A 23,010-nucleotide genomic window follows, 5' to 3' on the forward strand; every position below is an offset into this window, starting at 1 on the left:
TAAAAAAAAAACAAAAAACTAAAAAGTTAAAAAAAAGTTTCAAAAGATAAAGTTTCATCTCCCCTTACGGATCGTATCTGTAAGGGGGGATGAAATTACGTACCCAAGGTCTCGGATTTGTTCCCTGGTGGGATGTTGATCCGTGGACCTTACCCCAGCTTCTGCGCATGCGCCCGTCAGCATGATGGCGGACGCATGCGCAAAAGTGAAAGATTGCCCAAGAAATTTAAAATCTCCCTGCAGCTGGCTACCAAAGGTAGCCAAGAGCCTGGAGATGTCACAGGGAGCCGCAGTATGCGGTTACTGGTCACGTGATCGCCGTTATCCAATGCATATAATGTCCGATCATGTAAAAGTTCTTAAAAAAAGTGGCAGTTTCATCTCCCCTCACCAATGCAATCGGTGAGGGGAGATGCAACATCTTCTCAGACGCTTCCGCATTTGAATCCAGATGCGATTATCCTCCATGGACCCTTCCGGCTGCTGCGCATGCGCCCGCCGGCAAAATGCCAGACACATTCGCAGGAGCCGGGAAGCCCAGGAAATTTTAAATCTCCTTGCTCTCAGTGACCAACGGTCGCTGAGTGCTTGGAGCAGTGACCAGAGGCCTCGTTGAGCGGTCCCCGGTCACGTGATAAATTAGCCATATAACATTAGGCCGGTCACGTATGACTAGAGAGGAATTATGGGTTCTGCATGCGCTTGATCAGCGGTAATCCACAGATCAATCGCATGCATTGGATTACACAATTCCCCCTAATTAGCGGGTCGGAATTACATAATCCACTCGCAGAAACAGAACACGGCATGCTATATTTTACCGCGGATATCCGCGACCTAGAGCCCATTGTGCTCTATGACCGCGAATATACTCGCAGCCCATATGCAAACACATTGTGTACGGGCTGCAGGTACCCGGGTCATCTCTAAGCGACGGCGCGGGAAATATAAACAAAAAACGGTGTACTGCGCATGATCGTCTGTTTGAGTAGGCAGTTATGCGCAGTACATTATGCGGCCGTACGCAGGGACACAGCCGGGCTCACAGCTGGAATTCGCTGCGGGCCTCCGTAAGCGGATTCTGCATACGGCCGTGAGAGCCTGGCGTTATTTAGATCGCTACCTGTAATCCGTAATTTACAAGAAGCCCCGGGAACGCTCGCCTTCATGCAGTTCCAGGAGCAGCTTGTTGAGTGCCTTCTGTGTGAGACCGCTGCACCGCAGCAAGATTAAAAAGCCTCACAGCACCCCTTTTTACACCCCATCCCCACCGCTGAGGTCACAAAATACCCCCAAGCGAGAGAGGAGGGGGGATACCCGGTTTTCTTGCCCCATGTGCCCATCCCAACCAGCCTCCGTAATTACCCCTGTCTTTGGACATAAAACGCAGTTTATATTATTACTTTTATCTAATATTTAGGGAATGCCAAAAAATGGGGATAACGGGGGGTGGGGTATTTTTAGGAAGTCAATTTTTTTTTCCGTATAAGTGGGCAATGGGGCCTGGAATTTATTCAGTTGTACCCTGAAATCCAGCAGGCATTCCCTCCATTATGGGCCTATCCATGTGTCCTGTAAGTAGATTAGGGCCACAATGGGTATGTTTCTGAACACGGGACAAACTGGGGTATCCATTTTGGGGTGAATGTCTTCATTCCTATGTACACTGTACAAAAAAAACAGTTTTTAAATTGACAAAATTGCAAAAAAAATGAAAATCGTAATTTTTCCCTTCTGCTTTGCTTAGATTTATTCAAATACTGTGGGATCAAAATACGCAGTACACCCCTAGATGAAATTGTTAAGGGGTCTAGTTTTCAAAATGGGGTCATTTGTGGGGGTTCTCTATCGTTTTGGCCGCTAAATGGCTCTGAAAGTGGGCAATGGGGCCTGGAATTTATTCCGTTGTACCCTGAATATTGCTGTGTTATTTTATTTACTTGGGCACCATACTGTATGATGCTTGTAATTAGACACTGTGTGATATGGTCTAGTTACAGTATTTTATGGCAATACACCATAAAGGAGGTTGGGGTGACAATAAGAAATGATCCATTGTATTTTTCTGAAAAACGTTTGACTGAATATGGCAAAAAAAAATAACTTACTAGGTCAATGCCGGGATACAAAGTGACGATAGTAATATAAGGTATGAACGTTGAAGACTCTCCAAAGCACTTCTCCAGCCACATTTCACCCGAAAGACCATATGCGCAAGCAGATCCTGTAGAAATAGGAAGTCAATTATCATCTATTAGAAGCATATTATAAGTACTAGACTTAATTTCATCAAGTCCTATATGAAAAATAAAACAATGTTCAGCCTCAAACTTCTTCTTTTTTGTCCTCCATACAGATAGTCGCCTCTATTGCTATAGAGTGAGCTGAGCTTAGCTTAGCACTAAACCCATCTGTCAAAGCTAGAACCTGCACAAGACCTTTTATTCTTCATCACACCCCAACAAGGGGGAGAGGAGCCAGCAACCTCTACTACAACTATAGCACTGAGCTGAAATGAAATAAACGGTGCTCAGTATGCAGCATAACATGGGAAGGGATCCTCTTGAGATGTTGTGAAGGAAGTGGATCCACTTTGTACAATCCCTTTTTTGTTAAGGCCCATTTACACGAGCAGATAATTGCTCAAAGATCGCTCAAAGGACAGTTTGAGCGACAGCTTTGAGCGATTATTTTGCATAAAAAATAATTGGCATTTAAGTAGTTTCCAAGCTACTTAAATGCCAATTATGTATGTAAATGAAGACTTCCCTGAGCTCAGGCTAATAGCTGGGCTCAGATCCTTTGTTCTCCACGGGAGAAACAATGCTATCAGCAGTCCCCCCCCCCCCGTGGAGAACGACTGATAAAACTGATCACTAAAATCAAGTTCACTTGATTTTATTGATCAGCGAAAAGAGCCCGAAATGCAGGTGCCCATTTACACGCACCGATTATCACTAAAACGATCGTTGATGAGCGAAGTTTTAGCTATAATGGTCCAGGGTAATTGTGCCTTTAGAAGAGTTGTCCAATGATAAGCTGATAACAGGGCGTCCCTCTGGTGGGACCTTCATTAGCCAGATATAACCTGCATGCAGGAAGGAAGTGTTCAATTTTCCTTCGGCATTGGGATCATTGAACATTATGTAGTGCCTATTGAAATCAATGGCTGTCCGTATAATGCAGGGACATGTAGGGTCCATGCAGGGACATGTAGGGTCCAGCAGATAAAGATACAGTTTTTGAAAAGTATTCTCTGCTTTGGCTAATAGGTGAGGCTCCTGAACAGGATGACTTGTACAAACCTAATGTGACCTGATTATATACAGAAAATGTTATCCGTACCTGACTCAGCTTTTTGTGCAGTCAAGTACTTGGTTTTCCATTCAGCGATTTGCATCTTTAGATCTTCTAGGTAGTCTGAGTTGGACTCACCCATATATTGGCAACTGTAGGAAAACAGAATACAGCCAAGATCCAGGTTACAATATTGTGCACCGAATAGGGTCAAAAAAAGGAAACTGTAGATCTCATTTTTACTTACATGTCCTGGTAATCTGTGCAATCCTTGGGGGCAATCATGTTGAGGGTCTCAGAAGTCATGCCTTTAAGGAGGACCTTGAGCTTCCCTTCGAAAACTCCCCTATATCTTACTGAACAAAGAGGATCAGTGGGAGACTGGATCTTCCCCAGTATAAGGAGCAATAGGGAGGTCAAGACTTCTTTAGGACAGTCGGACAGCCCTTCCATGTTATTTAGGACAGGGTAGATGAATTGAATTGTTTTATCCTGCATTGCTTGTATAACAGGACCAGCTGTAACAGGGCTCTGTAAGGCATTGGTGTTTTTAATATAATCGCTGAGTTGTTCGCTATTCATGTTTGCTAGTTCAGACCCCTGTGAAGTGAACAAACCAATCATATGTTATGTTACTATCTATAGGCAACTGAAAGGGAGTTCACAAGCTGATAAGAGTTATTGTGAGTGAAGCAAATACTTTCAAATAGAGAAGATTCAATGTTAATTATATGCAATTAATTATGTATTCATAAAATCCATCTGTCATATCTTATAATAAAATGCACAGCATTATGAGTGACATGGCCCAGATATCACGCACAAATGGGAACATGACTCAGATTATGTAATGTATGTCCCAGGAGAGAGTGGAATCTATCTATCTATCTATCTATCTATCTATCTATCTATCTATCTATCTATCTATCTCCTATCTATCTCATATCTATCTATCTATCTATCTCCTATCTATCTCATATCTATCTATCCCATATCTATTTATTTATCTATCTATCTCATATCTATCTATCCCATATCTATCTATCCATCTATCTATCTATCTATCTATCTATCTATCTATCTATCTATCTATCTCATATCTATCTATCTATCTCATATCTATCTATCTATCTCATAGCTATCTATCCCATATCTATCTATTTATCTATCTATCTCATATCTATCTATCCCATATCTATCTATCTATCTATCTATCTATCTATCTATCTATCTATCTATCTCATATCTATCTATCTATCTATCTCATATCTATGTATCTATCTATCTCATATCTATGTATCTATCTATCTATCTATCTATCTATCTATCTATCTATCTATCTCATATCTATCTATCTATCTATCTATCTATCTATCTATCTATCTATCTATCTATCTATCTATCTATCTATCTATCTATCTCATATCTATTTATCTATCTATCCCATATCTATCTATCTAGCTATCTCATATCTATCTATCTCATATCTATCTATCTATTTATCTCTCTCATATCTATCTATTTATGGCTACCTGTCCACGGGCGTTTTTGCATTGCGTTATCCACCACGATAATGGCGGATAACGCAGTGCATGCTTTCCCCCTGTCCACAAGCGAAGAATCACAGCGATTCTCTGCTTGCCGGATTCAAATCTGTCAGATAGGCTCACCGCAGAGCACTGACCGCTCTCCCCCCTCCTCCGCTGCAGAATACCGCTAGCGATATTCCGCAATGGCCGTGAACAGGAAGGCTGACTGTCGATCTCATATCTGTCTACGTATCTCCCATTTAAATGATCTAACATTCTTAGAGATGTATATGAATAAAGCTTAGACAATGTCCGATTTTGTATGGCCCTAAATGTTATTGACAAATTAGATATAAATAAATGAACTTCCTTACAACATTATTACTTGATGTAACTTTTACTTCTGTTGTTGATGCAAATACTAAAGCTGCAGTTGCTACAAGTGTTGCCGTAGCTGCCTCAGCTGTTGTCGTAGGTGCCCCAGTTGTTGCCGTAGCTGCCTCAACTGTTGTCTGAGGTGCCCCAGTTGTTGTCTGAGGTGCCCCAGTTGTTGTCTGAGGTGCCCCAGTTGTTGTCGTAGGTGCCTCAGTTGTTGTCGTAGGTGCCCCAGTTGTTGTCTGAAGTGCCCCAGTTGTTGTCTGAGGTGCCCCAGTTGTTGTCTGAGGTGCCCCAGTTGTTGTCGTAGGTGCCCCAGTTGTTGTCTGAGGTGCCCCAGTTGTTGCCTGAGGTGCCCCAGTTGTTGTCTGAGGTGCCCCAGTTGTTGTCTGAGGTGCCTCAGTTGTTGTCTGAGGTGCCCCAGTTGTTGTCGTAGGTGCCCCAGTTGTTGTCGTAGGTGCCCCAATTGTTGTCGTAGGTGCCCCAGTTGTTGTCGTAGGTGCCCCGGTTGTTGTCGTAGCTGCCCCGGTTGTTGTCGTAGCTGCCTCGGTTGTTGTCGTAGCTGCCTGAAGTGTTGTTTGAAGTACCTGAGGTGTTGTCTGAGGTGTCGTCTGAGGTGCCTCAGTTGTAAAAGATGAAATAAAAAGAAATGAGCAATGACAAAGAGGCAGCTTCTTTATATATTTTATTATTAATTGCATTTAATAATATTATTAATTATACATTTAATTTCATTATTACTAGTAGTAGCAATAGTAGTATGAGGCTTCTTTCCCACAAGAGTATATCGGTCGCCATTTTCACGGTCGGCCGATATACGCTACAACCTGTGACGTTAAAGCTCGTGAACGTGTGCAGAAATACAACGTTTGTGCGCTCATTTACACAGCATGGGCCCGAGTGCATATACGCCGAGGCCACTTTGCTGTCACGTCTTTCCCCTACCGCCCATCGCAAGCTCACCTCTGCTCTCCTCCCTATTTGTTTTTTGCAATGGGAGGTGGCGGGATGGGAGCGGAGCTAAGCGCTGCCCATTGCTGACTTTGTACAAGGAGCTGGAAGGGGAGGGAACATAGCTCTACGGCCTGTCCCACCACTTGCCCATAGCTAGCCAACTAGGGGTGAGACCCCCCATCCCGCCTCCTCCAATTGCAAAGAGCAAGCGGGGAACTCCCTCCCACCTACGGATGCTGTCATGGGCTCTCATAGGAGCCCATGCATTGGCAGACGTATTCCGGTCCAAAAGATAGTCCCAGGACTATCTTTTGGGCCCAACATAAAAATGGACAGCGCTATATTGGGCAGCCGGTGCATCAGATCACATGGCCGTATTCCCGTGACGTAAAAACGCCTGGCCAGCCAATATAGCACTGGTCATTTTTATGTCAGGACCAAGAATACGTCAGCGGCTGCATGGGCTCCTATGGGAGCCCATGAAAGCGGCCGGAGGGAGTGTAACAGCGTGGCTGCTAAACTCCCTCCCTCTGCTCTTCTCTCCGCTTGCTTTTTGCAGTGTGAGGGAATGGTATGGGGTGGAGCTAAGTGTCACCCCATCCCGCCTCCTCCCATCGCTGGCTGCAGACAAGGGACGGGGCTATGTTCTTGCCCCCTCCCCACCCCTAGTCCATAACCAGCAATGGGAGGAAGCGGGACAGGGCAGCACTTAGCTCCACCCCTGTCCCGCCCCCTCCCATTGCAAAGAGCGAGTGGGGAGGAGAGCAGAGGTACCACTATTGGCAATCAAGCGGTGAAAAAAAATGTCCTTTTTAAATCTTATGTTAAAGTACGGTTTGTCCATTATACTGGTCAGGATTAGCATATACTACAGCTTTATTACACAAGTCTACAGTGCGTATTGTGTTCTCAATTATAATTTACAGAAAAGATTTTCATAAAAATGTGTCATTGCCTTTAATAACTGTCGCTAGTTTAGTACACCCCAACATGCAATGCGGTGAACCAAGGGAAGTTAGTACAATGTTTATTCCTCCATTGCTTGTTAATTAAGAACTTTCCCTAGCAATCATGTGAAGACATTGAAAGCATCTGAAGACTGTGCAGTATTTATATAGAGGGTGGGGTAAACTCTTCCAGATTTGCTTTCTTCCTCTAAGGTGAAATGAGTTCCATTTTTTCAATTAATTCTTTTTACCAAAACATCCTGATATGAGCTCTGTGGCCACTTACAGTGTCATTTGGGGATAAAAACACTTAAATATCTTTATTTTACTGCAATTTAAAAAAATATTTTCCATTTTCTTCTTTATATTTTAGTTTTTTTACCTTTCCTAATTAATATTTGTTTTTTTTATCACTCTCCAAATGTCTATTTAAAAGTGAATTGAGTGTAATACCCCACTACCTGTGGACAATGTGGTGCTGTTTTTGGAAGACAGCAGCCATATTTGTCTAATCTTGTGCAACCCTTAATTAATCATTTCAGGGTTTTCAGTGTTGTCATTGGAATTTCATGGTTGCTTGAAACCAAAACCAGCACCCCATCTGTCTGATTCATTTTAATGGAACTGAGCTGCAATACCAGACACAACCTGTAGGTAGGTGTGGTACTGGTTTTTGGAAGAAATCAGCCATAACTTTCTTATCACAGACAACCTCCTTAAGGAATGGTGTCCCTCATGTCTTTACAGTATGTTTTTGTTGACTTTTTCCAACTTTGATTTCATAATATGTTTAAATTGTAACATTTACTATATTTTTGTCTATTCATTAAGCACATATGGACAGGAGGATGAGAATCACAAGTCAGTGAATCAATAAGCCTTTCTAGAAAACAGGATTATATTTGATACTTACAGGTTCGGTTGTGGTTTGTCCTTTTGCCCCATGTTCTAAATATGATGGAAACAAAGATATTACATTTTCATTGTTTAATTTGTTTTACCTCTCTCTATGCAGTAGCATAATTTACTACGAGCATTTTACATATTGTCTAAAAAGCTTTCATTTGAAATCATTCTAAGGACTTATTCAGACGACCGTATATCGGCTGCGTTTTCACGTCGAGCCGATATACGGTGTCCTTGTCTGCAGGGGGCGGAGTATGGAAGAGCCAGGAGCAGGAACTGAGCTCCTGCCCCTTCCCCGCCCCTCGCCACTATTTCCAATGGGAGGGGAGGAGCTAAGCGTGGTTGCTTAGCTCCGCCCCCGTCTTGACCCCTCCTACTGCAAATAGTGGCAAGGGGTGGAGAGGGGGCGGGAGCTCAGTTCCTGCTCCTGGCTCTTCCATACTCCTCCCCCTGCAGACAAGGACATCGTATATCGGCTCGGCGTGAAAACCCAGCTGATATACGGTCGTCTGAAAAAGCCCTAAGGCTGCCTGTCCACGGGCAAGTTTTCATTGTGAGATAAATTGCCCGCACACCTTGCATGACACGCTTTCCATGGGCTAACTATGGAAAGCGCAGCCCGATATCCACAAGCGAAGAATTATAGCGATTCTCCGCTCGTGGAATTGAAATCGCGGTATGCTGCGATTTTCCGTAGTGAGGCTATCTGTTAGGCTCATCGCGGAAACCTGTTAGCGCTCCCCACTCCTCCCCCGCGGTGTAACATTGCTAACGTTCTTCCATCACGGCCGTGGACAGGCAGCCTTACTGTACCACCTTATGCATACACCTTATATATATTCCCTTTAGCCCTTAATCAGATGAGCATATATTAGTCTGTGAGGGCGGGTGCTAGTGCATTCAGCTCCCTCCCCCTCTTCGCCCTTCGCCACTGTTTGAAATGAGAGGGCGGGACAGGGGCGGAGTTAAGTTCCGCCCCGTCCCTCTCATTGCAAACAGTGACGTAGGGAGCTCAATGTACTAGCTTCTGGCCCGACCTGCCTCCTCTCCTTGCAGAGAAGGGCAGCGTATATCGGTCTGGTGTGAAAACCCGACCGATATACGCTCATTTGAATAAGCCCTTACATTTATGCACTTGTACTTATGGTTTTTACTCTTATTTAACCCCTTCCTGCTCCAGGACGTACATTTACATCCTTGAGCGTCGGGGTAGCTATAGCATTGCATCATACTGCAGGAGCGATCAAATCATCGCATGTTGTAGTCCCCCAGGGGGGCTGAAAAGAAAAGTGAAAGTGAGATCAATAAAGTTTTATAAATTGTAAAAAAAAAAAAAGTAATAAAAGTTTAAATCACCCCCCTTTTGCCAGATCTATAATTAAAAAAAATCTAAATCCTGAAAGAAAAACACATATTTGGTATCGCCGGGTCCGTAAAAGTCCAAACTATCAAAGTAGTGCATTATTTACGCATTATTAACGTTGTCCAAAAAAAAATTAAGAACACCAGAAATGCATTTTCAGTCACCCTGTCTCCCAGAAAAAACGCAATAAAAAGCAATCAAAAAGTCGTATGTATTCTGAATTGATACTAACGTAAACTACAGGGTATCCCACAAAAATTGAGCCCTCGCACAAGTATGTCAACAGAAAAGTTAAAAAGTTATTGCGCACACAAGATGGCGGGAGAAAAAACGTAAAAAAATTAAATGTCCGAAAAAAAGAGTAGTACAGTAAATCGTACCCACCCATAGAATAAAGTCATCATGTCGTTTTTGTTGCAGTTTGTGTACCATATAAACAAGACGCACTGAAAGATGGTGGATAGAGATGAGTGAATGTAATCGTTTCGAGTAATTACTCGATCGAGCACCGCGATTTTTGAGTACTTCAGTACTCGGGTGAAAAGATTCGGGGGGCGCCAGGGGGGCAGGGGGAGGCGTGGCGGCGCGGGGGTATCAGCGGGGAACAGGGGGGAGCCCTCTCTCTCCCCCCTCTCCCCCCCCACTCCCCGCTGCAACCCCCCACTCACCCACGGCTCCCCCCGAATCTTTTCGCCCGAGTACGGAAGTACTCGAAAATCGCGGTACTCGGGCAAAAAAGGGGCGTGGCCGAGTACGCTCGCTCATCTCTAATGGTGGAATGTCAGGTTTTTTTTTTTACTCCACTTACAATTTTTTGTACATTATATGGTTCATTAAATAGCATCTTTGAAAACTACAACTCGTCCCGCAAAAAACAAGCCCTCAGACAGCGACGTCGATGGATAAGTAAAGGACTTATGATTTTTTTGGAGGGGTGAGGAAAAAACAGAAATGCAAAAAAAAGGGGGGCGCGTCATCAACAGGTTAAAGAGCCAATATACACTCTATGTCTTATAATTATTCAAATAGAGTGGTAAAAGTAAAGTCAAATTTTTCATACGTGAATTAACATACAATAGTCAGAATGACATGACAAGATAAAATAAATCTTCAAGTGTTTAACCCTTTCCAATCCACTGTCTGATGTCTAAAGACATTCTGATTGAAGTCTGTACAGCTCCGACGTCGGAAGACATCCGGCAGGGTATTCTTACTGTATATTAAAGGCCGCTCTGTTGTCGGGGGCCTCTCCAGCATGTCCAATACCACAGTACTGGCTCTAGCCAGCAGGTGGTGCTATTGTATAATGGCAGAAAGAGGAAAGCCGCTAGGAAACCCTGAATCCAAAATTGGATTGCAAAGGGTTAATGCACCTTACAGATGTTCGATGTGGGCACCGTTGGTGACACTAGATGACCTAAAATCAAAGTGGAATCAATAACAGAGGATATGTCGGGACGCATCTGAGCAGAACCGGACTAACAACTTGATATCTGCTGTGTCTCTAACACTTTTTTCACTTTCTCTAACACGTTATCTATGGTATTCTCCATTTAAAATTCCCAAAGACCAAATATATTTTTTCTAACAAAAAATTGTGAATACTTACCCGAAAGCAGGAGGGCTGCTATTAATGCCCAGATGAATATCACCCCTTTCCTCCCCATGATTCCAGACAACTGACTGTCCGGTGACAGCTCTGGTTCCCTTCCTCCTGTAGATTAAATATAATCATAATCCATTAATCTTTATAATTAACACAATGAGGCTTCTATCACATGAGCGCCGGCCGATATGCGCTGTGATCTGATGCATTGGATTCCAATGCATCAGATCACATGGGCGCATTTGCGAGACGTAAAAACTCCCGGACGGCCAATATAGCGCCGTGCGTTTTTACGTCAAGCCCAAAACATAGTTCTGGAAGCCCATGGCAGCGGCTGTAGGTGGGAGGGAGTTTAGCAGCATGGCTGCTTAACTACATCCCTCTGTTCTCCTCCCCTTCCCCGTGCAGGCTTACCTCTCCTCCTCTCTCGGTCTCTGCAATGGTAGGGAGCGGGGTGGGGGCGGAGCTAAATGCCAATCCACCCCGCCTCCTCCCATTGATGGCCATGGATAAGGGCATGGGCGGAGCTAAGTGCCTACCTTGTCCCCGCCCCTTGTTTATAGCCATCAATGGGAGGAGGCGGAACTGACCAGCACAAAGCTCCGCCCCCGCCACTCCCATTGCACAGACGGAGCTGGGAGGAAAATAGGTAAGCCTGCGATGGGGAGCGAGGGTAAAGGCCGATGGCCTGGTGAGGTTGGTGCATTTGCGCTGGCCTCACCAGGCCATATGAACGAGCGCACAAACGTTTGATTTGTGCGCCTGTTCACCAGTTTTTTCACCCCCAATGTAGCGTCTATCGGGCGGCCGTTATGCGCTCGTGTGAAAGAAGCCTGACTCTGGGAAAGATATGCAGAAATTATCATGTAAAGCGAATCTAACCCAGGAACTACAGTAAACCCAACAAATACATTTACACTTTCGCCTTTCAAAGATGGCATCTGAAAAGAAAAAAAATTGCTACATTTTTAAAGTGGATGTTTTTGCCATTATTTTAATAAGTGAAAAAGAAATTTAGAAAAATGTAAGATTACAACTAGAGATGAGCAAACATACTGTTTTCGGGCATTTTTGCACTCGAGCACCGCTTTTTCCGAGTAACTGACTACTCGGGCGAAAAGATTCGGGGGCGCCGGGGTTGAGCGGGGGGTTGCAGAGGGGAGTGGGGGGAGAGAGGGAGCTCCCCCCTGTTCCCCACTGCTACCCCCGCTCCACCACGCCACAACCCCCCCCCCCCCCCCCCGGCGCCCCCCGAATCTTTTCGTCCGAGTAGTCAGTTACTCGGAAAAAGCGGTGCTCGAGTGCAAAAACACCGTAAACAAGTATTTTCGCTCATCTCTAATTACTAATTACTATCTAATGACTATTAGTAACATGAGACCTTTAAGGAACCAACCAGCGTCAATTCTCCTAATCCCAATGGATTATTTCCATATAGCAATTGCTTTAGAGCATTATGTATAAATTCATAAAAGCTTTTTTTCAATCTTAAAGGGGTTGTCACATATATATATGTTTTTTTTTAAATTGACAACCCATGTCCAAAAATATCAAAGGATTGTATACTCACCTCTCCTGGGTCCCTGCTGCTCCAGTGCCATAGCACGGATCTCCACTACTTTTACAATCTGCAAGCACTCTGTGTATGGGACGTCACAGGCTGCTGTAGCCAATCACAGAGCCAATCGGTGAGCCCTGTGATTGCCTGCAGAAGCCTGTTACATCCTGCAAACACAGCACTACAAGGGAGATCGGAGCCGCAGTGTTAGAGCTGTGAGAACTTGGCAGACATGAATATGCAATCTGTTACTTTTTTTGTAAAAAAATATCTATCTATCTATCTATCTATGCTCTATTGATAGATAGAGAGTACAGCTACATATAGAGAGATATATCTCAGACAACTCCTTTAAGGAAGGGGCAGAAGTTTCCAAGGCTGTTAACTATAAACCTCAGCAAATATAATATTTATATGAAAATTAGGAGACCTTAAAAAAAATATTCTGGGCAGTAGTTGCCACTCTTGGTTTGAACTTTCAGGTTTCAGACTGGGCCTATGGTAATTCCTAGTAAGAATTTGGATACAGGTGATAAACTGATCCATGATGGTGACCACAAAATATGAAAAGTAATACTGTTAATGACCTCTTTCAAAAATACCATCATGTCTTATTAAGATACTGTAAGACTAAGATCCTCTACTGCGCAGGCTCTATATCTCAAAATATATCACATTAATTACATTTAAAGCTTCTCCAATGAATACATCTTATGATTACAATAAAGCATCACTTTGCATACAAGGCCTATTAATAGAAATGACAAAATAATGTTTCATTATCTAATTGCAGAGAGCAGCAAATGGATTATTCTTTAAATATTATCACAATTTAAATGTATTCATTACAAATTTCCAATCTATCCTTTTTAGATTTCAGCTGTAAATACAATTGCCTGATGATATCCAAACACATCTGTCTCTTATAGGATCCATCTCACTATGTATTTAGGCAGAGGTGCAAATACATGAAAGCAAACAATCAATTCCAGATCACTTACAGTTGGTGTTACTTCTATGCACCTGTTCTTGGAACCATAAGTTGGTCACTGGTGAAAGGCTTGGAGGTAAGCAGTACTTATAGGCTGTCATAGGTCTCAGATTTACAGGTGAGTTATGCTGCCAGCTATTTGGACAGCAGTCAAAGTACCCAACCCATATAGAGGCTGTTCTATGTGTCACTGCATTCCATGCATGTGTCCATAAGACACATCAGAAGACATTCTGTGGCCTAAGGTACATTTCTCTATCCCTACCCAGTACCTGGGGGGTTAAAATGAAAGGTCACTTGATGAAAGTGGAGCATCACATTTTGAACAAAAGGAAACAATTTTTAGTTATATTGTTTGCTCTAATATTTTGAACCATGTGTAAAATATACTGTATACTTAAAATTTGTGTTTTATTAAGATTATTAATATCCATTTCTTAATTCATTCATATCCATTATTATTAAAGGCATCTTCACATCTGGACAGAGGATAAACATGTGATAGATGTCCCTCTGGGGCCCAATCTATCTCTAGTTCTGACCTCTCTAACCTCAATCTGTAAGCTGTGGCCGAGGATAATTGAAAGTTACGGAAACAGTTGAGCAGGCTATCCTACGCAATTTACGTAACTCCCATAGAAGTAAATGGTCATTACATTTCAGTACATACAGATCATAATACAGCCGCACACATGAGGACTAAATATGGCGGATAGAGAGGGTGAATTTCCAGGCGCCTGTGTTGTCATTTGGATAGAAATATTTTACGTACAAATATCACACAATGAAACATTGTTATCACTTGGGGAACAGCGACCACAATATAATCAACTTCCAACTGTCAATCAATAGGAAGCCTTATCAGGGAGAGACAAAGAAACTAAATTTTAGTAAAGCAAAATTTGATGAGCTTAGAACTACTATCGGTAACATTAATTGGGACAACATCCTCAAAAATATCAGTACGGAGGAAAAATGGGAAAAGTTCAAAAGGATCCTAATCGCCTCATGTGAGCAGTTCATTCCCTTTAAAAATAAAAGAAACTCAACTAAAAGGAAACCAATGTGGCTCGACAAGACTGTACGAGGGGCAATAAACGAAAAGAAGAAAGCGTTCAAACTACTAAAGCAAGAAGGCAGCGAAGAAGCGCTAAAATCATACAGGGAAAAAAACAAAATATGCAAAGATACGATCAAAACTGCCAAGGAGGATGCAGAAAGACGGATCGCAAAAGAGAGCAGAAACAACCCGAAGCTATTTTTCAACTACATAAACAGCAAAAGGATTTGCAGGGAGAGCGCTGGCCCTTTAAAAAACAATGCAGGAGAAATCATTGATGATGACGAAGGGAAAGCAAATCTACTTAACAGCTTCTTCTCAAGTGTGTTCACCAAAGAAAAGGAAATGCCACACGAGATGCAGGGGAATAAAACGAACCCCTCACAAAATATCTCATACCTAACGCAGGAGGAGGTGCGGAAGCGTCTAAAGAAAACTAAAATTGATAAATCACCGGGCCCAGATGGATTACACCCAAGGATACTAAAGGAACTAAGTGACGAGATAGCTAGGCCGCTATACCTAATATTTCTAGACACTATCAAGACCGGAGTAGTACCATTGGACTGGCGCATTGCCAACGTGGTTCCAATTTACAAAAAAGGGAGCAAAAGTGAGCCTGGTAACTACAGGCCAGTAAGTCTCACTTCAGTAACGGGAAAAATTTTCGAGGGGATTCTGAGAGACGCCATCGATGAGTACCTCAAGGAGATTAAGGGAATAACTCCTCACCAGCATGGATTCATGAAGGGTCGCTCATGTCAGACAAATCTGATCAGTTTCTACGATGAAGTAAGCTCTAAGCTGGACCAGGGAGAATCTATTGATCTTGTATATCTGGACTTCTCTAAAGCCTTTGACACCGTGCCACATAATAGGCTAATATACAAAATGAGGCAGCTCGGACTGGGCGAAAACGTGTGTAAGTGGGTAAAAAATTGGCTCAACGATAGAAAGCAGAGGGTGGTAATAAATGGTTCGTACTCTGATTGGACCACAGTCGCTAGCGGGGTGCCACAGGGTTCAGTATTAGGCCCCACTCTGTTCAACATATTTATTAATGACCTGATAGAGGGGCTGCACAGCAAAATATCAATATTTGCAGATGACACAAAATTATACAATATAATTAATGCAACGGAGGACAATGTGCGGCTACAAACGGACCTGGATAAGATGGGGGCTTGGGCAGAAAAATGGCAAATGAAGTTCAATGTTGAAAAATGTAAGACTATGCACATGGGCAGGAGGAACGGATGTCACAAATATTCACTTAATGGGGTACCGCTGGGGAAAAGTGATATGGAAAAGGATCTAGGGGTATTAGTGGATAATAGACTAAACTGGAGTAACCAATGCCAGTCAGCTGCTGCAAAGGCAAATAAAGTCTTGGGGTGCATTAAAAGAGGTATAGGGGCGAAGGACGAGAACATTATCCTTCCATTATATAAGGCACTTGTCAGGCCTCACATGGAATACTGCGTACAATTCTGGACACCGGTGCTCAGGAAAGATGTCACAGTGCTTGAAGGGGTTCAAAGAAGGGCAACTAAACTAATACATGGAATGACGGGACTGGAATACCCACAGAGGCTATCCAAATTGGGACTATTTACTCTAGAAAAAAGAAGGTTAAGAGGCGACCAAATAACCATGTTTAAGTACATGAGGGGACAACACATGGATCTCTCCTGCGATCTGTTTACACCCAGGACCACGACGGTAACAAGAGGACATCCGCTACGATTAGAGGAAAGTAGGTTTCATCACCAACATAGAAAGGGGTTCTTTACTGTAAGAGCAGTTAGACTGTGGAACTCTCTACCAGAGGAAGTGGTGATGGCAAAATCGATAGAGGAGTTTAAAAGGGGACTTGATGTCTTTCTGGAGAAGAAGTATATTACAGGATATAAATATTAGGTTAAGGGTCAATCCTGGTATACAGGCAGGTAGGAACTATTAGGGGTTGATCCAGGGAACAGTCTGATTGCCATTAGGGAGTCGGGAAGGAATTTTTCCCCCAAAAGGGCTAATTGGCTTCTGGCCTTGGGGTTTTTTGCCTTCCTCTGGATCAACACAGTAGGATAGACAGGCTGGACTAGATGGACAATGTCTTCATTCGGCCTTACATACTATGTTACTATGTTACTATGTTACTAAATTAGTAAGAATTGCAGTTTCAATAAGCCTCATTAACAGCCCAGCCTATTATCACACCAAGGGGGTACAGTTTTAGGGTGGTTTCACATCTGCATTGGAACCACAGGTCGGAGGTTCTGCTGCAGATGTGGCTCAAAATATCAGAAGAAAAAGCCCAGCATGCACCGTCTTTTCTTCGGTCTAAAAGACGAGCAGCTGAGTGGAAACTGAACGGACGGCATTATAGTCAATGGGGTCCATTCAAGGCTGTTCTTTTCCGCCCTGAGGGTGCGGGCAGACGAGCGCATAAACGGCGCGTTTTTGCGACCAAACGTATATACGTGACCATCTGAGGCAATGGTTTCGAATGTATTCGTTCACATGGGCGATTTTACGGCGCGTAAAAACGGCAATTCGAAAAAAAACGGAACATATGCGACCGAAATACGCGCCAACGCATATTCGATCGCCGAAAAGACCGTTTGCAAAGTAGGAACAAACGAAAATACGCTTTCTAGCTCTGGTCGTGATCAGTGAAAAACGATCGCTCGGGCGATTATACGTTGCGCTCGTGCGAACGTAAATACGCCTACGCTCGTCTGCCCGCACCCTGAGACAGAGCCGCTCAACCATGGGGCTTCCCCTTTCCAGGTCCCTGAATGGTGCATGAAAGCGGAACCTTTGGGGCAGGTTGTTGAATCACCCTTAGGGATTTCTGTATTCAAACCCCACCACATTGGACACATTAGGTCGGCATTCTGTTTATCAATTTTTAATAGGATAAATAAAAGTTATTTTTTAATTTTTTAAAAAGTGATACTTACTAGTGGGTCCTTTTCAGTGAATAGTCATTCTGAGAGGAAATTAAAAAAACAGCAGGGGGCACTATAACAAGTATAGGACAGTAATATCTAGACTCAGGAGAATTTTTTTTTATTCCAATGGAATACTTTTTTTGTTTTCCAGTTAATATTTACTAATTGGGTAACCCCTTTTTAAGGCATTATTTGGTTTAGAAACATTCATCCCTCAAAACTATTCCTCTTTCAGGACAGCCATCAGTCAGTTAATTCACAGAGCGTCTCTATCTCTGAAAGACCCAGCATGTTCATTTGTTACATGGACATCCCAATGAAATCCAGAGACACCATGTAATGCTTCAGTACTCTTACAGTGGCAACGGGAGAGCGGTGCGGGTCTCCGGAGTCCTGTCCGGATCTTCTTTCTTTTTCACTTCGGATATGTGCAGATAGGCCGGCCGCTGCCACGCACAGTACTTTTCTTTATGAACTCCTCCTTTCCCGCAGTATCTGTGGCCCATCTGCAGTGTCAGCTACAGGTAGGCTGCGGATCGGACAGTTTCCATTGACTTCGATGGAGGCTGTCCATGCAGGATCCGCAGCAAAATAGAGCATGCTGCAATTTTATTTTCTGGTCATATGCAGATGACCATGTATTCCTATGGGTGGCTTTATTTGCGGATCTTCTGCATGGGTGACCTGCGCTGATTCCACAAATCAGATCTGCCCGTGGACATTGGGCCTTAAGGCAGCAGATGCAGTCCTAAGCTCTCGCTCACGACCTGAAGATTGTGGGTTCAATACCCGTTTGGTTCATGTAGCCAGCTCAAGGTTGACTCAGCCTTCCATCCTTCCAAGGTTGGTAAAATGGGGGAAGGCAATGGCAAACCACCCCGCAAAAATAATCTGCTAAGTCTCCAGGGGTGAGCGTCTCCTCAGTCTGCCAAGAAAACATCATGATGTGATGTCACCCTAGGAGTCAGTCATGACTTGGTATTTGCACCAGGGGACTTTACCTTTACCTCTACCAAAAAGCAATTGTCAAAAAGCAAACAACTCTCTTGAGAAAGCTTATGTTCATTAGTAGATGTCTACGCCAGTCAGAATGTGCGTCTTGCGCAGGTGTAGTATTGAATTTTCCAAATTAAGTTGTGGAAGCAACTCCCAGGGCTTTGGGGAAAGTTTTTATCCAACTTAAGAAACCTCTCTCTTCCTAGCAGAGAGGCATCCAAATAATCAGATTTATTTATATATGGGTCTAAAAAAGCTTTAATTCGTTTTTGTATTATTTTTTTATTAGCTTTACAAGTTTTTTTTAAATAAAACCAAAATCATAAGATCAATCTGGGCTACTAAGGGCATTGTTTTACTGTGGTGTAATACAGCTATTGGCTACAAGTTTTTTATGACTTAAAGGGGTGGTCTCACGAAATCAAGTGGGGTTAAGCACTTCTGTATGGCCATATTAATGCACTTTGTAATATACATCGTGCATTAAATATGAGCCATACAGAAGTTATTCACATACCTGCTCCGTTGCTAGCGTCCTCGTCTCCATGGTTCCGTCTAAATTCTCTGGCAGCTTGCTTTTTTAGACGCGCTTGCGCAGTCCGGTCTTCTGCTCTGAGCACGAGCCGCTTCAGCCTGCTAGCCGCTACAGCTCTTCTGCGCATGCGCAGAAGAGCTGTCACTTCTCGGGAGCGCGCTGGAGCGGCCATTCTGTACCATCCTCTGTTAGAGGAAGGTGCAGAAACTGGAGCCGCCCAGCCGTCCCGAGAAGCCGTCCAGCCGTTCAGCTGTCCCGAGAAGCCGCCCAGCCGTCCCGCTGTCCAGGTAAGTGATGGGTCGGGGGTGATGTGTCACTAACAGGCTTGGGCCCCTCCGGGTGTCCTAGCGCTGGGCTCCGGAACCTAGCGCTGTGGCCCGGGACCTTCACCTGTCTTGAGGGGACTGCCGCTGGGCCGAGGGGCCTTCGTCTGTTGTCAGGGTCTAGCGCGGGGGGGGGGGGGGGGCGGGGTCTAGCGTGGGGGGGGCCGGGTCTAGCGCCGGGGAGCCAGGTCTACCGCTGGGGAGCCGGAGTCTAGCGCGGGGGGGCCGGGTCTAGCGCGGGGGAGCCGGGGTCTAGCGCGGGGGGGGGGGCCGAGGCCTAGCGCCGGTTACTTGCTGCTTGGCGGTGGGTGACTGTGTGCCGTGGTCGGTCGCGTTCAATCCTGGGGTCCGGTCGGCGGCTGCGGGGCGTCTGGTTGTCAGGGAGACACAGCTGGTAGCGTCTCTGGAGCGCACACGTCGGGCTACAGCAAGCGACGGGAAAAGAGCCGGCGGCCATCTTGGGAAAATTTTTATAAGTTGCTGAAACGCTGGAACTGTAAGTACAAACCAGCTAGAAAAGTCATTTACAGGGGGGCTTAGTAATGTATGCTTAATTAGGGGGACTGGGCAAAAAAAAAAATTCACTGCTTCCTCCAGATAACCCCTTTAAGCTGTGACCCAATCCTTAAAAACATTTTATTGTATGGTGTTGTAATTGACGAATGCAGTAAATTGCTTATTAATTATATGATTTACACTTATTTATGCCTATGTGTTTTATGATATTATGACATTTTCATATAACACTTTCATCACGTAAATTAAATAGTACCTTAAGAATTTTGATTTCAGGCAGATTTACCCTTTGATTGATGTAAATAGTAACTGAGCTCCTTGATCTTCCTCTAACTGACTACTAGAAATTGTAGAATTGAGTCACTATTAGAGATGAGCAAGCATGCTTGGATGAAGCAGTTACTTGAGCGAGCATAGCTCTTCTCGAGTAACTGCTTACTGGTCTGAGCAGGCTCGGGGGGGGGGGGGGGGCGTGAGCGGGGGGCGGCGGGTGTTAGTGGGCGGTAGAGAGAGATCTCTCTCACTCTCCTCCCCGCTCACTTCAATGGAAGTGGGAAAGAAAGGGAGGGGGAGGGAGTATACCTGCGCCCTACCCTGCGGAAAGAAGTCAGCTGGCTCTATTTAAGTCTTGGCAGTCATTCTGAGGATTTCTGGCAATCGATGGATTGCCGTGCTGCAATGCATTTTTTTGCCGATACGCAGCAACCGTCCGTGTGAGCGGTACAAAATAGGCAGCTAAAGTTCTGGACGTGATTGCAGCAATTATTCATTCATGAGATTTTACAGCGCATACGTGCAAACGTAAAAACGCATACAGTTGTGTGAAACAGGCCTCCGACTGATCTCAGGTTTCTAATTATTCTAACAAGCCTTCAAAATCTATAGCTTCCTAATTCATCTCCACCTTAACACCTCATTAATACAAGACAGAATAGCCTAATATATGCATACCTTGCAATGGATATTCATGTGACAACTGAGCTCTCCACAGGCTCATTGAATATAATTGATGTGATAAAGATAAACCTTCAATCAACAAAAGCTTTTTGAAGTATCAAAGAATATTTGTCTCTTAGACCTAAAGTAAAATCAGCAAAAATACAGAAAGTACTGCATATCACAAAAACATTTGCTAACTATCCAGCCACATGATACAAATACAATCTCCATCATCTTTCACTTGTTGACCATTTCCAGTCAGCAGTATGATTTTCTTCATTTAAAGCCTTCATTTACTGACTATATTGCCAATATTCAGCACAGTTGGGAGTTTTTCTCTTTAGTTTTTTTTTACATTGGGGTCTACAACTAGAGATGAGTGAGTATACTCGCTAAAGGCAATGGGTCGAGCGAGCATTGCCTTTAGTGAGTATCTTCCCGCTCGGGACGGAAGGTTCGGGTGCCGGCGCGGGGGAGCGGTGAGTAGCGGCAGTCAGCAGGAGGGAGCGGGGGGAAGAGAGGGGGTGAGAGATCTCCCCTCCGTTCCGCCCCGCTCTCCCCCGCAGCTCCCTGCCCGCCGCCGGCACCCGAACCCTCTGTCTCGAGCGGGGAGATACTCACTAAAGGCAATGCTCGCTCAAGCAATTGCTTTTAGCAAGTATACTCGCTCATCTCTATCTACAACGTATCACAGTGGACAACATATGGCAATGCCTCAATTCTCAGGACCCGTTGAGTACGTGCACTACGTTTACCTGATCTTCTTCCTGTTGGCTTTCTTCTGTTTCTTTCTGTGATTTATAGATGGTATTGAAAGAAAATTTTCTTCTGACGACAGTAGTCATTGTGTGTGACAATTTACCCTGGCACTGGCATCGGGAACAAGTTCCTTTGGCAGATCCATATTATTCATACCAGGACATGCCAACCTTTGGGTTTCTGTATTTGACTGCACAGTTTTAATTAATGCCATAATTTATACTTTTTGGAAGTGTGGATTGAAGATGGTTCCAAAAAATTATTTACCATTAGATGAATAGGAAACAGAAATCCTCTCTACTAATCACCCAACCCATCTTACTGCAGCAGTGGTGATTGACATCCCTCCATACTTGGAGATATTTTGGTATGTACTACTGATGGTATCAATGTTAGTTTATTTACTATTTTACTATGATTTCACCCAGAAAGGAAAACTGGTGTACAAAACATAGATATGCCCCAAAGTGTTTCTCCTTATGCTGTCGCTTCCAGTGATTCTGTCTAAAGTGAAAACATATACAAAACATTAATGCCTTTTGCTTAACATTTGGATTCATTTAAAGTAATATTTTTCTTAGATATTTCTTGTGACACATTTGTAGTGTTTCGTATTTGACATCTTACAGAAAATTCTTTGACATGCACTACCACTAAGATGAGTAAAATGTTTTCTACGCATAGCATTGCGTGCAGGTGTCTGTAATATTTCACACCATTTACCTTTGACCCCCCTTCCAGATTGATTCCTGTTTATGACAAACCCAGCTACCTGGGTCAGGCAAAACTATCTGAGGTGTCTATGGTGGGCAAAGACAGACCCATAAAGTTTGGCATCAGAAACTGAGAGGCAACACATCAAAATTCTAAGGACCACCTGTCTGTCCGTACGTGAGTTACATACTGCGCCCCATATCACATGGCGCTGACATCATCACAGGTTCTTCATCCCTGTGCAGATACTAACCACCACCTGCCTGTGAGTGAGTTACATGCTCCACCCCTGATCACATAACGGTAACGTCATCACAGGTCCTTCATCCCTGTACAGATTATGAGCAGACTACATCCCCTACAAATCCCCATGGCCTCAGTTGCTATAGAATACTAATGACCACACAGCCGGATAACAGCCATGTGCTTACAGGATCTGTGATGATGTCACCATCATGTGATCAGTCACCCGTGTGGGAGGAGTCTGGGGTCAAATGACCAGGGGGGATCAGTGTGTGCAGGACTCTACTGTGCTGCTTGTGATCCCTGTTGTATGGGATGAAGAATGTATGTAGCAGAGCTGTATGTGATGTACATATAGCAGAGCTGTGTGTGTTTGACGTACATGTAACAGAGCTGTGTGTGTGTGATGTGCATGTGATACAGCTGTGTGGTGCATTGCGCCATT

At 44.0% G+C, this 23,010-nt stretch overlaps 1 protein-coding gene across 2 annotated transcripts in view; it reads right to left on the minus strand.

Moving 5' to 3' along the window:
* Positions 1-13,655, minus strand: part of LOC136576957 (uncharacterized) — a 299,361-nt gene extending 285,706 nt beyond the window's left edge. For both annotated transcript variants that reach the window (XM_066576623.1, XM_066576622.1), the window contains exons 1-7: positions 13,537-13,655; positions 10,981-11,085; positions 8,016-8,050; positions 5,201-5,821; positions 3,545-3,897; positions 3,346-3,449; positions 2,109-2,224 (exon numbers count right to left, since the gene is read on the minus strand). In XM_066576623.1, the coding sequence (XP_066432720.1) occupies positions 2,109-2,224; positions 3,346-3,449; positions 3,545-3,897; positions 5,201-5,821; positions 8,016-8,050; positions 10,981-11,038 (1,287 nt within the window). In that variant the 5' untranslated portion in view covers positions 11,039-11,085; positions 13,537-13,655. The remainder of the gene's footprint in view (positions 1-2,108; positions 2,225-3,345; positions 3,450-3,544; positions 3,898-5,200; positions 5,822-8,015; positions 8,051-10,980; positions 11,086-13,536) is intronic.
* Positions 13,656-23,010: the final 9,355 nt, after the last annotated feature.

This window comes from Eleutherodactylus coqui, chromosome 8 (assembly GCF_035609145.1).
Source record: "Eleutherodactylus coqui strain aEleCoq1 chromosome 8, aEleCoq1.hap1, whole genome shotgun sequence".
NCBI classification, from domain to species: Eukaryota; Metazoa; Chordata; class Amphibia; order Anura; family Eleutherodactylidae; genus Eleutherodactylus; species Eleutherodactylus coqui.